This window comes from Lutjanus erythropterus, chromosome 3 (assembly GCF_056507025.1).
Source record: "Lutjanus erythropterus isolate fLutEry1 chromosome 3, fLutEry1.hap2, whole genome shotgun sequence".
Classification (NCBI taxonomy): Eukaryota; Metazoa; Chordata; class Actinopteri; order Lutjaniformes; family Lutjanidae; genus Lutjanus; species Lutjanus erythropterus.
Genome location: NC_139319.1, coordinates 1,882,232 through 1,894,462, shown reverse-complemented (window position 1 = coordinate 1,894,462; position 12,231 = coordinate 1,882,232). Strand labels below are relative to the sequence as shown.

The following is a 12,231-nucleotide window of genomic DNA, read 5'->3' as shown; positions in this document are numbered from 1 at the left end:
TCTCCAGAAGTGCTCCAGGTATGTATTGACGGCTGATGGATTGCAGCAGTTTGCTGCTGTGATGCTTTACAGTGAGTGCTTTACAGTTTATTATTTTTGTTTAGCTTTATTCAATAGGGCAGCTTTAGACAGGAAATGTAAGGGAGAGTAGGTAGGACTTGTAGCAAAGGGCCACAGGCTGGAACGAAACCCATGGTCACTGTTTGGTTACCAGTGAACCTGAAAACCAGGTGATTCTGGTCTTTGGCGAGTTGATCGGTACACCTCTAATCATGCATGTCATATTGACAAACAGCTGTGCTAAGACTTTGCTGGAACAAAACACAGTGTAGAATTGACAAAATTAGGTTAAAATCTGTATTAATCTGATGGTGGCCGGTGATAGATGTGAACGTCACCACATGCTGCACCTTCTTCTGCAGGCCTCCGCCGGTCTGTCTGACCCAGACTCCCGACACGGTGAGGCTAAAAATGCCTCATCGCTCTGTAAAGGTCAATGTCAGGGGTGCTGGGAAAACCTCATTTATTTTTAGTCACAGCAATATCCCAGTTTTAATTAGTTGGTTGCCTTGCTCTGACCCCCCCAGCTCCAGAGAAGAAATCTTGCTGCTTAATTAGAAAATAATGACTGTAATGTCTGGGGCTTCTTTTTGAGTAGAACCCCCACCCCCACCCCTCAGGAGGACGGTCATGTAAACTGAACTCTGGTCTCAAAATTACATCAGCCGTTGGTGTCGGACATGTTTGGGTGGGAGGTTTAGGGGGCCTGCATCCTAACGAGCTGCTAAGAAAGGTGTCAAAAACCAGGGGAGACCCAGCAGAGGGAGGGGGGCGGTGAGATTTATTTATGCTCTGTGTTTGCACCCTTCCAGACTGTGAAACCTGCTTCTCATGCTGTCTGTTGATTCTCAGAAACGGCTCAGGCTTTTCCTGAACCTTGTGGCCTGGAAAGTTGATACCAAATCTTTTGGTTTTCTAATCTGTGAGCAAGACCAGGTCCTGCTGTGACCGAGGCAGGGGTTCACACAGGTGTCTCTGCTTACTGAAGTTTACTTTGGGGTCTTGCCTTGTAGCACGAAGTCACTTCAGCAGCTCTCAGGTGGCTCACCACACCTTGTATTTGAAGAGGTGTGTGGGTTATTGACGGGTTCAGTCTGGCTGACTGTGGTGTATTTCCCCAGGTGAGATAATCAGGAGTATTTGTATCGGTATTGTGGCTGAAAATTCCCATAAGTTATTCAATATTCTGCTCGTATCACCGACCTGCATTTGAAATGATAATGTTGATATACAGCCAGAAGCCTCACTCATGGTGTAACAATAAATCAGCACAAAAATGAAAATTACCAACATAAACCACCATGTTCTGAACAAAGACAGCACAAAAACATAAATATAAACTAACCATTGCATTTCGGAACATAAACTAGCAAACTTAAACTCTCAGCAATGCATCTTGGGAAATGATGCAAATGATCTCTCAGCCTATCAGCAGCACATGTGAATGTCACAAGCCACAATCCTACAATGTCTGAAGGGCACCATTACACTTTACACAGTTACATTACACAAACTGAACAAGCTTTTCAGATGGTGAAAACTCTTACTACTACTGCTAATAATAATAAATCATATTCAGATATTGGATGTGGATTGGAACTGACAAAAGGTGGATCGGTGCATCTCTATTCCCAGCGCATTTGCAACACAAGCAAGCCTTCCTTTTCTTTCAGGGCCCAAACAGCCTTCAATTTATTTCTAATTTATTTCTAATGGTACCCTGTGGAGTTTTTGCCCTCTTGAAGCATTACTGAGAAAAGTCTTTATGAGTGTTTCTTACAAGCAAACCAATAGTTTCACACGGTTCAGCTGACAGAGAGTGATGCTTTAAGAAAGGGAATTGAGAACTGGGACTGTTAAGGATCTGTGTTTATTATCAGGCACGCTGCAGATTTTATTTTTGACAAAGAAAAACGTAAATGAAAAGCATCCAATACTTATAATCAATAATGGCATTGGTATCAAGAAAATAGTATTATTTCTGTTCCTTAGAAACATTGCACTGGTCCAACAAAGGCAGTGAAGAAGAAGACAGTTAACATGGATGTAAACATAGCACAACACTTGCATTGCAAATGTTTTCTGACTAAAGAAATGAATTCTACATGTTTGCTAAGGAAAGTCCACAAGGCACCTTTTAATGTTTCCTGGATAATCTCATTCAGAGCTGTTTTTAAAGAAAGACTCAGTTGATACTGAAGGAAAATTGTCTATATAATCAGGGGCTCCCCAGTATTCACCTGACATGGCTTTTTCACATTTGTTTCCTTTAAGGAAGCTGAAAACAATGTGCTGCCTTTCTAGCCTGTGTGCAAACATCCACTGGATGTATGAGCAGAGCCTCTCTATCATGACTCTTTTCTCTGCCCTGCTATTTCTATGCTCCTGGTCTATTTTTGCTGCAGCTGCTCTTCTGTTGTAGTTCTGACTAAGTAGTTGCTCAGCGAGTGTTTGCTGTTGTGTTAACCCTAACCCGTTACCACCAGAAACCACAGGCATCACCAAACCAACCAGGACTCAAATATTAAGGATTACATCTATGCTTGGGCAGTATAAGGGTATTATGACATACCGGGGCATTTAGAAATCTCCAAGGTATGATTTTAAATACTGTCAAAAATACAAATGTTTCTCTTTCTGTTAAACTGAAATGAAAACGTTGTATCGTAGTGTCCAGCACACATCACCAGGAGCTGAGAAACATGGCTGCCGAGAGATGAAGCTACAGGACTAAGTAGTAAAAACAGAAAAATGCTTCTGCCCCTGCTCAGGGGTATTTTGGGTTTAGCCATGATGATAAAGGTGAGCCAGCAAACACTGCAGACTACTGATTTGTCAGAGTAGCATAGTGTAGTAAGTGTTTGATTTAGCGAGTGGCAGAGACTGACAGTGAATTCGAGCTGAGCAGAGGAAAAGGCGAGCAGTAAAGTTGTCACTGTGGCAGTAAATGTGCAGTGTATAATATAGTTTGGCATTAACTAAATCCTCTAGCTTCTCCAGACTAAGGTGAAGCTCCTGTGTGTGTGTTGTTTTCCAGCTGCTGGAATAGTGTCACTACAATGATCAGCTCTGCCTTCACTGAGGGAGGATTATCTGCAAATACAGTGACATGCTATAGTCACTACAAGAGAGAGACTATATACAAAATACGATTATTGCCACAAAATGTGTACATTTGATCCCTTGAAATAAAATAAAACAATACATGAAATAAGTTAGCAGTCCTCTGACAGGACAGATGATCAGAGGTGCAGAGTTTTTGCCACCATAATGAAGGCCAGGGCAGAAGTATGGGAAGAGTTTCTCAGTGAAGGAGCAGCCAGTAAAGGAGTAGATATGATCTGCAGCATCTACATCATAGAAGGAGACCAGACCCTCCTCATAATCCACAAACACCCCCACCTTCTCAGGCTGAGATGTCAGAGACAGACAGACTGAAGGGTCATCAAGAGCCTCATATTCATTTCCATTTCTCAACCATATAGTCCAGTAACCCTCCTCGGGACTCAGTGGGGTGTCCTCCTTCCTGTCGATCGACTCTCTGACCACTCCTAAATCCCATTCAGTCTTTCCTTTAACCTGAGCCTCATAGTAAAATTTTCCCGAAGAGAAACCCTGCTTTCCCAAAACACAAACACAATCAGAAAATCTCTTTGGGTTGTCGGGAAGATTCTTCTGCAGAGCTCCGTGATTAACTTGTTTCTCATCAGCAGACAGGATGAGATCAGGATGTGCTGAATCAGGATCAAGAATCACATCCACTGCATACTGCTGGACCCTCTTCAGCTCTGCTTCAAGCAGATTTTTAATCTCTTTATTGAGTGTCTCCTCCAGCTGAGACACAGCTCTCCTCACAGTCCCCTCATATGATGGTGGATGTATGCTGACCGCTGTCAGGTCCTTGGAGAGAGGTGGGTGGTGGATATTTAGGGCCTGGACACTCTGTAGAAAATGGAGGTGGTCCTCAGAGTGTGAGAGCTTCTCCAGTTCAGTCTTTCTTTTCATCAGCTCAGAGATTTCCTGCTCCAACTCTTTAATGAAAGCTTCGGCCTGTTTTTCTCTTTTTTTATGCTTCCCTTTGATCGTGTCGATGAGCTCGTTCAGGCCTTTCTCAGCAGACTCCATCAGAGCTGAGAAGACCTGAACACCTTCTGCTATCTCTCTGTCTGCAGCGTCCTCACTAAGGTCAGTTGAGTGTTTGAGCTCCTGAATCTTCAGACGTCTCCTCTGAATCATCTGCTGAATATCTGCCTCCAGCTCTGCCTTCACTTCTTCATATTCTTCTTTCAGAGGAACAACATCATGTGTCTTGTGGTCAGAAACAGTGCAGAGCATGCAGACACACATCTGGTCAGTCTTACAGAACAGCTCCAGACGTTTATCGTGCTTCATACACATCCTGCCCTCCAGGTTCTCCACAGGGTCGATCAGCTGATGTTTTTTCAGGACTGAAACTGTCAGATGAGGCTCCAGGTGAGTCTCACAGTAGGAGACCAGACACACCAGGCAGGACTTCAGGGCCTTCAGTTTGGTTCCAGTGCAGACGTCACAGGGAACTTCTCCTGGTTTGGCAACTTGTTGCTTTGAGCTTCTGCTGCTGGCTTCCTCTTGAGCCGACTTGAACTGAGCAACCATCTCAGAGAACAAAGTGTTGACTTGCAGCTCAGGTCTTTTGTTGAAACCCTTTTTACACATTGGACACAGGTACTGGTTGTCAGTATTCCAGTGTTCAGTGATGCAGTTTTTGCAGAAGTTGTGTCCACATGGTGTGCTGACAGGAACGGTGAAGACATCCAGACAGATGGAGCACAGAAACTGATCTTCAGACAGCCGACAGCTGACAGCAGCCATATCTACACAGTGAGCACAAAAGTAACAGTGTTGACAGAAATATTTTAAATGCAGACTTCTTGATGATTTCATGCACATGCAGGAAGTCGTAAGGTCAGTGACAGCGCTTGATAAAGATCCAACAGATCAGTGCAGCCGTAATGTCAGCTGTGAAAGGGCTGAAATTCAGTTTTACCACAAAATAAGTAAATATATATCCCTGCTGTTTGTGTGAAGTTTCTTTTGCCATTATAGCGCCCCCAAGCGTAAGTGTTCTGCAGGGGTGTGTGAATATATGGTCTCAGCTGACACTGTTGGTACTGGTAATTTGAAGAAATGTTTGAAAATTGTTGCTGGAAACGTAAAAACACTGAGAGCTACATAGTACTGAATTGTGGAGTTAGACCATTAATCTTTTGTTCATGATTGCTGTGTTCAGGATTTTTTGGACGGACCTGAAACATGGCTTGGTGACATATCAGAGTCATCATCCCTCGACACTATTAAAGTCCGATGAACCAACTCATGGACAACACCGCATCCCTGTTTTCTCACCCACCTCATCAGCCAGTTTTACACATGCAGTAACTGCTGTTAAAAATACATAATAAGATATTGTATACATACATATAAAACATATACACACACTCCTACATACAGACTAGTATCCAAAATACCAAAATACCATCCTGCCACCGTGCTCTGGCTCTCCTCGCTCAAACATGTCGGGACATATCCAATAAAGCTGCTGGACGGAGTGTCCATGTTTCAGGTGGTTTTCAGGTTATAGTGACAGTGACACAGTGGACCAGACGTGCCTCAAGTGCTTCGTCATGTGACGCTCATTTTCATGCATTTTCAAAATTTCTGCAACATCAAGGTAATCAGGAGGCAAATGCATGTTTGTGTTGTGTTAGTTTCTGTACAGAAGTAAATAGGACTGAGTATCAAACTTCCGTAGCCACATTTTTAGTGCAGATACTTGACAGATCATTTAGAAAACATGAACGTATGTGAGCACAGAAATCTTCCCTGATAGAAAGGGAACAGCTGTCCCTTCCATTAAAAAGTGTGTGACAACAAGCCCTGAATGATTGTTAGACAAGATGCCTCCTGTTCATCCTGTTTCTACCTGGTCAGATCCAACAAATGCTGCAGAAACTTTTAGGGACAGTTAATAAATCCAACAAATGTTGCAGAAACTTTTAGGGACAGTTAATAAATTACCGTTTAATGACACAAAACTGATGTCACTTTCATTACCTTTATGCTGACATGCCCATATTAGTGAAAATTATTATTAAAAAGTTCTAGTAAGTTGGTATAATGTAGCACACCTGTTTTGATTAGTAATGTGTAATTCATTTAGAAAAGCTCCACCCAGAATCCTGAAGCTTTAACACTATTTCCACAGTGTAACTGGTGTCTAAAATGTCCAGTATATCAATAAATGATTTTATCCTTTTACAATTTTATTCTTTTGAAAAATGGAAATACGTATAGAATAGCTGCAGCAGCATTATAGTTCATATTCTTTACACAAAAGTTAAGGAGAATTCAAACTTTAGTCTGATTTTAAAACACAGTAAACATTATCAGCTGTACTCACCAGTGTTCGGCCGAGACTTTGTGTTGTTGTTGAGAAAGATTTCTTTTGAGAGAAATAGATTCGTGTCACCTTCAGCTCTACTGTGACGTTCAGTTTCATTTAATGAATCTGACGTGTGATTCTGTCTTTCCAGTTTTGCCCTGCCTCTTTCTGTTGCTCTGTTGATGAGGTTTCGTCGTTCTTGTTTAGACATGATTTTAGTGCCATACAAGGACTTCCCTGTGTTATTTGTGTTGGCTCCGTCTGAGAAGAGGAAAAACAAGAATACTTGACACCACTGTCTCCCAAACTTTTTCCCCAGAGGACTGCCTTTTTAAAACTGACCAACCGTTGCGACCAAATTCACAACAATAAATAAATCTTGGGACAGTTGATTTGTGCAACGTTCCTGTTAATTTTTTATTGTCATTTCCACATCATCTTATATTATCTGGAGGCATGCATACACACATTAAACATTCTATAAATGAGAAATAAATGCATTTAGGCTGAATTTACAGGTCATCTAATTGTTTTTAGTTTTTCTCACCAAGAAAATAAATGATGAAAACTTGCTGTGATTGATTTTTGAGATTTGAAACTCTTAAGTTTTTAAATACATTTTTAAAAAGTTTTACCAGCCTAATTGAGATAATTTGCTTTTCTTCTTAAGATAATCTTGAATCTTTGAAGTTTAGAAACTTAAAAAAAAGGTATAAAAATTATACAATCATTAGTAATTTCTGTGTGCTTGAAAATTAAATGATTTTAGTTGAAAATATTAAAATATTGACCAACAACAAATACATTTTTGGAGGTTTTCTAAAACTCAAAGATTTAAGTTTATCAAAAGAAGAAAAGTACATTGTCTCACTTATCTTCCTTTGAGTTGGACTCAAAACTCAAAAAACTGTTCAAGTAATTTGCCTTGAAAATTTGAATTTTCTGAACTTGTTGGTCTTCCAGTAAAGGATATTTTGGCCCTAAATGAGACAAAATAAGTGCATTTCAGTGGAATTAATAGGCTCTCGTGTTTTTTCCTCTCATCAGTAAAATAATAAACACATTTTAAATGCTTTATAAAAGATGTACTGCAGATGTAAATCTTAAGTTTTGGAGAATTTCTTCTAGAATGTTTTATTTATTTGGTGACCCAAATGAAACCCCCTGTGACCCACCTGTGGGTCACGACCCAGTGTTTAGGAATGACTGATTTAATCGACCACTATTTACAAACCCATTACTCGTCCTGGATCAACATGAGAGATGATCCTGTCCAAATGAGTGTTTCCACATGTATCAGTGTTTGGTTAACCGTACAGTTCCTTTGTACTGGGGTCCATCCAGTGGTCACTCTGTGCCATAACACCAGGAAGTGCTGCACATGGAAACTTGTTGCTCTTGTTGTAGTGTAGCTCAGATGTTTTTGGTATTTAGGCCACATATGTAATTTGCATTGGAGTTTTTTCAGTGCCTGTCAGCACCATTTTACAATAGCACTTATTAACTATTTAAATTTGGACTTTAAAGGGCCTGTGATGATTTTGAGTAACATATTAAACAACAGTTATTGTTATTGTCAGCCTCGTCACAGGAATTAAGAGGCAGTGCCCAAAACAATAGAAGAAAATATGAAAATGGCACCATTATTTTCAGTTTGTTCTGTGTTATCTACCTTAAAGAACCTGTAAAGTGTTTAGGATTTAGTGGCTTCCAGCACCTCAAAAATAAATCAATTCATGAATTAAGTTAAAGTGTTAAACTTTTTCGACCAATTATTTCTTTCATTTTTAAAAGTTTAGGAGATTCCTTAGTGTACCACTAGAAGAAGCTCAAGTATCACCTGAGGTACCTGAACCATAGTTTGAGAATCAAGGAGAGAAGTGCTTAGTTTCCTCTGACAGGACAGATGATCAGAGGTGCAGAGTTTTTACCACCGTCATTATTACAGGGACAGAAGTATGGGAAGAGTTTCTCAGTGAAGGAGCAGCCAGTAAAGGAGTAAATAAGAGCTGCAGCATCTACATCATAAAAGGAGACCAGACCCTCCTCATAATCCACAAACACCCCCACCTTCTCAGGCTGAGACTTCAGAGAGAGATGGACTGCAGGGCCAACAAGAGCTTTGTACTCATTTCCATTTCTCAACCATATAGTCCAGTAACCATCCTGAGGACATAGGTAGATTCTTCTCTTCCTGTCGATCGACTCTCTGGCCACTCCCAAATCCCAGGCAGCCTTTCCCTCAACTTGAACCTCATAGTAAAATTTTCCTGAAGAGAAACTCTGTTTTGCTAAAACACAAGCACAGTTAGAAAATCTCTCTGGGTTGTTTGGGAGATTCTTCTTCAGACCACCATGTTTAACTTGTTTCCCATTAGCAGACAGGATGAGTTTAGGATGTGCTGTATCAGGATCAAGAGTTACATCCACTGCATACTGCTGGACCCTCTTCAGCTCAGACTCAGTGAGCAGCTTCTTCATCTCTTTACTGAGTGTCTCCTCCAGCTGAGCTACAGCTCTCACCACAGTCCCCTCATATGGTGATGGATGGACACTGATCTCTCTCCAGTCCTTGGTGAGTCGGGGGTGGTGGGTGTTAAGAGACTGGAATGTCTGGAGAAGATGGAGGTGGTCTTTAGAATGTGAGAGCTGGTCTATCTCCATCTTTCTCTTTGTCAGCTCAGAGATTTCCTGTTCCAGTTCTGTGACGAAAGCTTCGGCCTGTTTTTCTGTTGTTTTCTGCCTCTCTTGGATCGTGTTGATGAGTTCATTCAGGCCTCTCTCAACAGACTCCTTCAGAGCTGAGAAGACCTGAACACCTTCTGCTATCTTTCTCTCTGCATTTTCCTTACTGAGGTCAGCTGAGTGTTTGAGCTCCTGAATCTTCAGACGTCTCTCCTGAATCATCTGCTGAATATCTGCCTCCAGCTCTGCCTTCACTTCTTCATATTCTTCTTTCAGAGGAACAACATCATGTGTCTTGTGGTCTAAAACAGGGCAGAGCATGCAGACACATGTCTGGTCAGTCTTACAGAACAGCTCCAGAGGTTTATCGTGCTTCATACACATCCTGCCCTCCAGGTTCTCCACAGGGTCGATCAGCTGATGTTTTTTCAGGGCTGAAACTGTCAGATGAGGCTCCAGGTGAGTCTCACAGTAGGAGACCAGACACACCAGGCAGGACTTCAGGGCCTTCAGTTTGGTTCCAGTGCAGACGTCACAGGGAACTTCTCCTGGTTTGGCAACTTGTTGCTCTGAGTTGCTGCTGCTGGCTTCCTGTTGAGCTTTCTGTCTTAACTGAGCAACCATCTCAGAGAACAAAGTGTTGACGTGCAGCTCAGGTCTTTTGCTGAAAACCTTTTTACACATTGGACACAAGTACTGATCAGTAGTGTTCCAGTGTGTATTGATGCAGATTTTGCAGAAGTTGTGCCCACATGGTGTGGTGACAGGATCAGTGAAGACATCCAGACAGATGGAGCACAGAAACTGATCTTCAGATGGCAGACAGTTGACAGCAGCCATATCTACACATGTAGGGTGAAAGAAAAGAAAAACATTTAATTCAAAATACAGTTTTAATTATTTGTTTAAAAAGAAAGAAATGTAACTATTCCTTTCAATATAACAGGATATAAAGTCGGATAATTTTGAATTAGGCCACATATGCCATGTTTTTATGTTGACCGAGCTGTGAGTAACTGCAGCCATTTAAGCCAGACTGGCAAGATCAAACTCATTATGCTGCAAAACATAACAGAGTATGTCCAAATCCTGTTATGTGGACACATTATTAAGTGCAGCTCTGCTAACCAAGCTCTGTTCACTTAATGACAGATTTAATTTCCTCCTGCTGCTTCACATTAAAAGCATCCTTTGCTGGTGGAAAGCTTTTAATGTGAAACATCCAGAGGAAATGGAATCCAAACTGGCTGTAGGATGTGATCAACAAACCGAAATAATCAATGGTGTAGTGGTGCCTGGGTATACTCTTAATTCATGTCATTTCTAGTTATTTTTTAAAAAGCAGCCTGTCCAGCAAAGGATAAACATGCTGTGTTATAAACAGTGAAATGTGAGACTCTTGCATATTTAGTTCAGCCAGAAATGGGCAAGTAGTATTTACCTTAATGATGTGTTGTGCAATATTTATTTTTCTTTTAATCTCTGTTATTAAATGATGTGAGAATGTATTCTTGTGTTCTTGCTGTATTCATCTAGTTGATTGTTGTGCTTTGGGGCATTCAGTCTCAAAATGGGCAGTTAGCCAATGGAATCCAAGATAATTAGAAATCTGGAGAAGTTTTATTTTGACATGTTGTCAGACAGATTGTTATACAACCAGGAAGACCCTGAAGGACCCCCAGAACAATGGTGAAAGGTTAGTGCAAGGCTAGTCTTGCATGGCCAGACATCTCAAAGAAAAGTCTGTCTCCACGCATACATGTTCTTCTATAGCGGAAAAAACACCCTGCCTTGTTTGCATTTCTGTAAACCAATCACAAATGTCTTGGGCGGAGCTAAGCCCAGGATGCAGCAATGGTGCTGCTGCAAAATAATGTTGAGGGGAACTTGTGGAACATTTGCACATAGGTTGGCGAGCTCTGGCATTAAAATGATTACATCACTGCCAAAGAAATGAAAAGAAAGTAGTAAACAGCTCTTAAATTGTTTATGTTTGCACCATTAGTTTTCAGTGTGTAACTTGCAGCTTTGAGGTTGTTATTGTTTCCCAGGGACTTTGAAAACGTAGATAGCGGACACCGCCATGGCGATTTAGACAAGCAACCAATGGCAGGACTGCAGTGTGCATTCGGTGAGTCACACTAGTGTAAATCAGGCTTCTCTTTGCCGTAACTATTAACCTACTTGCTACTGACTTGAACTACTGTAGGTTTGTTTGTAAAGCAAGAGCACGAGTACTTACCCTAACCAGCCTAAACCTAACCAGCCCAACCAATGAAGGCAACGAGTACTGGCCAATCAGAGGCAGAGTAGAGTGGCTCATACTTTCACCATCCTGGGAAAAATGGCTTTGTAGTAAATGTATGATAGGCAGGCAGCACACTATTGAATGATGCACATCAGAGGGGATGTAGAAGTGTGTATAATCAGCTGACTGAGAAATGAGTGTGTTAATGCATTATCAAACAGCCATAGTTAAATAAATACGAGTGTCAGTACGAAATGAAAAGAATGGAACTTCCTGTCTGAGCAGAGCTGAAGTTTAGTGTTAGTCCTGGTTGTTGAGAGTGTAAATATGACCAGCTGTACTCACCAGTGTTTGACAGAGATTCTGCTGTGTTGTTGAGAAACACCTGATGAACTCACTTTGAATTTTCTTTAAGAGAGAAACAGATATTTGTCTCGACTGCTGCCTGGCTTCCACTCTGACAGACCTTCAGTTTCATTTCTGGAGTGTGACACTGACGCTCTCCTCTGTTCAGTGTTGCTCCGCCTCTTCCTGCAGCTCTGTCCCAGCTAATAGCTGGGAGGAGTAAGCTTTGTGAAAAGGTGCTAAGGTGCCTTAGCTTTACTTTTTGTCACAAAAGTTGCAAACACAAAGAGAGAGACATTGCATATGTCTACAAAATGTCATGTATTGTAAAATCATCGTAGTACCATCAGATCTAGACAACAAATACAATATATATCAACAACAAAAAACCCCCACCAAGAAATCAAAAAAACACATGCACATAAATAAAACTATAGACCTTTAAACACATGAAATATATTGGTGAGATGAA

General features: G+C 41.2%; 3 protein-coding genes across 3 annotated transcripts in view; 1 reads left to right on the top strand and 2 right to left on the bottom strand.

Annotated features, from left to right (window-relative positions):
• Positions 1-12,231, top strand: part of ppp3r1b (protein phosphatase 3 (formerly 2B), regulatory s1ubunit B, alpha isoform, b) — a 31,043-nt gene that overhangs the window by 7,536 nt on the left and 11,276 nt on the right. The gene's annotated exons all lie outside the window — the stretch shown is intronic.
• Positions 1,912-5,129, bottom strand: LOC146329359 (E3 ubiquitin-protein ligase TRIM21-like). The gene has a single exon (XM_084714622.1). It carries the CDS (start codon positions 4,987-4,989, stop codon positions 3,196-3,198), a length of 1,794 nt encoding a protein of 597 aa, XP_084570748.1. The 5' UTR covers positions 4,990-5,129; the 3' UTR covers positions 1,912-3,195.
• Positions 8,364-10,008, bottom strand: LOC146329358 (E3 ubiquitin-protein ligase TRIM21-like). Its single transcript, XM_084714623.1, has one exon. The coding sequence runs from the start codon at positions 10,004-10,006 to the stop codon at positions 8,366-8,368; it is 1,641 nt and encodes a 546-aa protein (XP_084570749.1). The 5' UTR covers positions 10,007-10,008; the 3' UTR covers positions 8,364-8,365.

Coding starts and splice junctions, on each gene's coding strand:
- LOC146329359 (XM_084714622.1), bottom strand. CDS start 4,989: ATGTGCATGAAATCATCAAGAAGTCTGCATTTAAAATATTTCTGTCAA.
- LOC146329358 (XM_084714623.1), bottom strand. CDS start 10,006: ATGGCTGCTGTCAACTGTCTGCCATCTGAAGATCAGTTTCTGTGCTCC.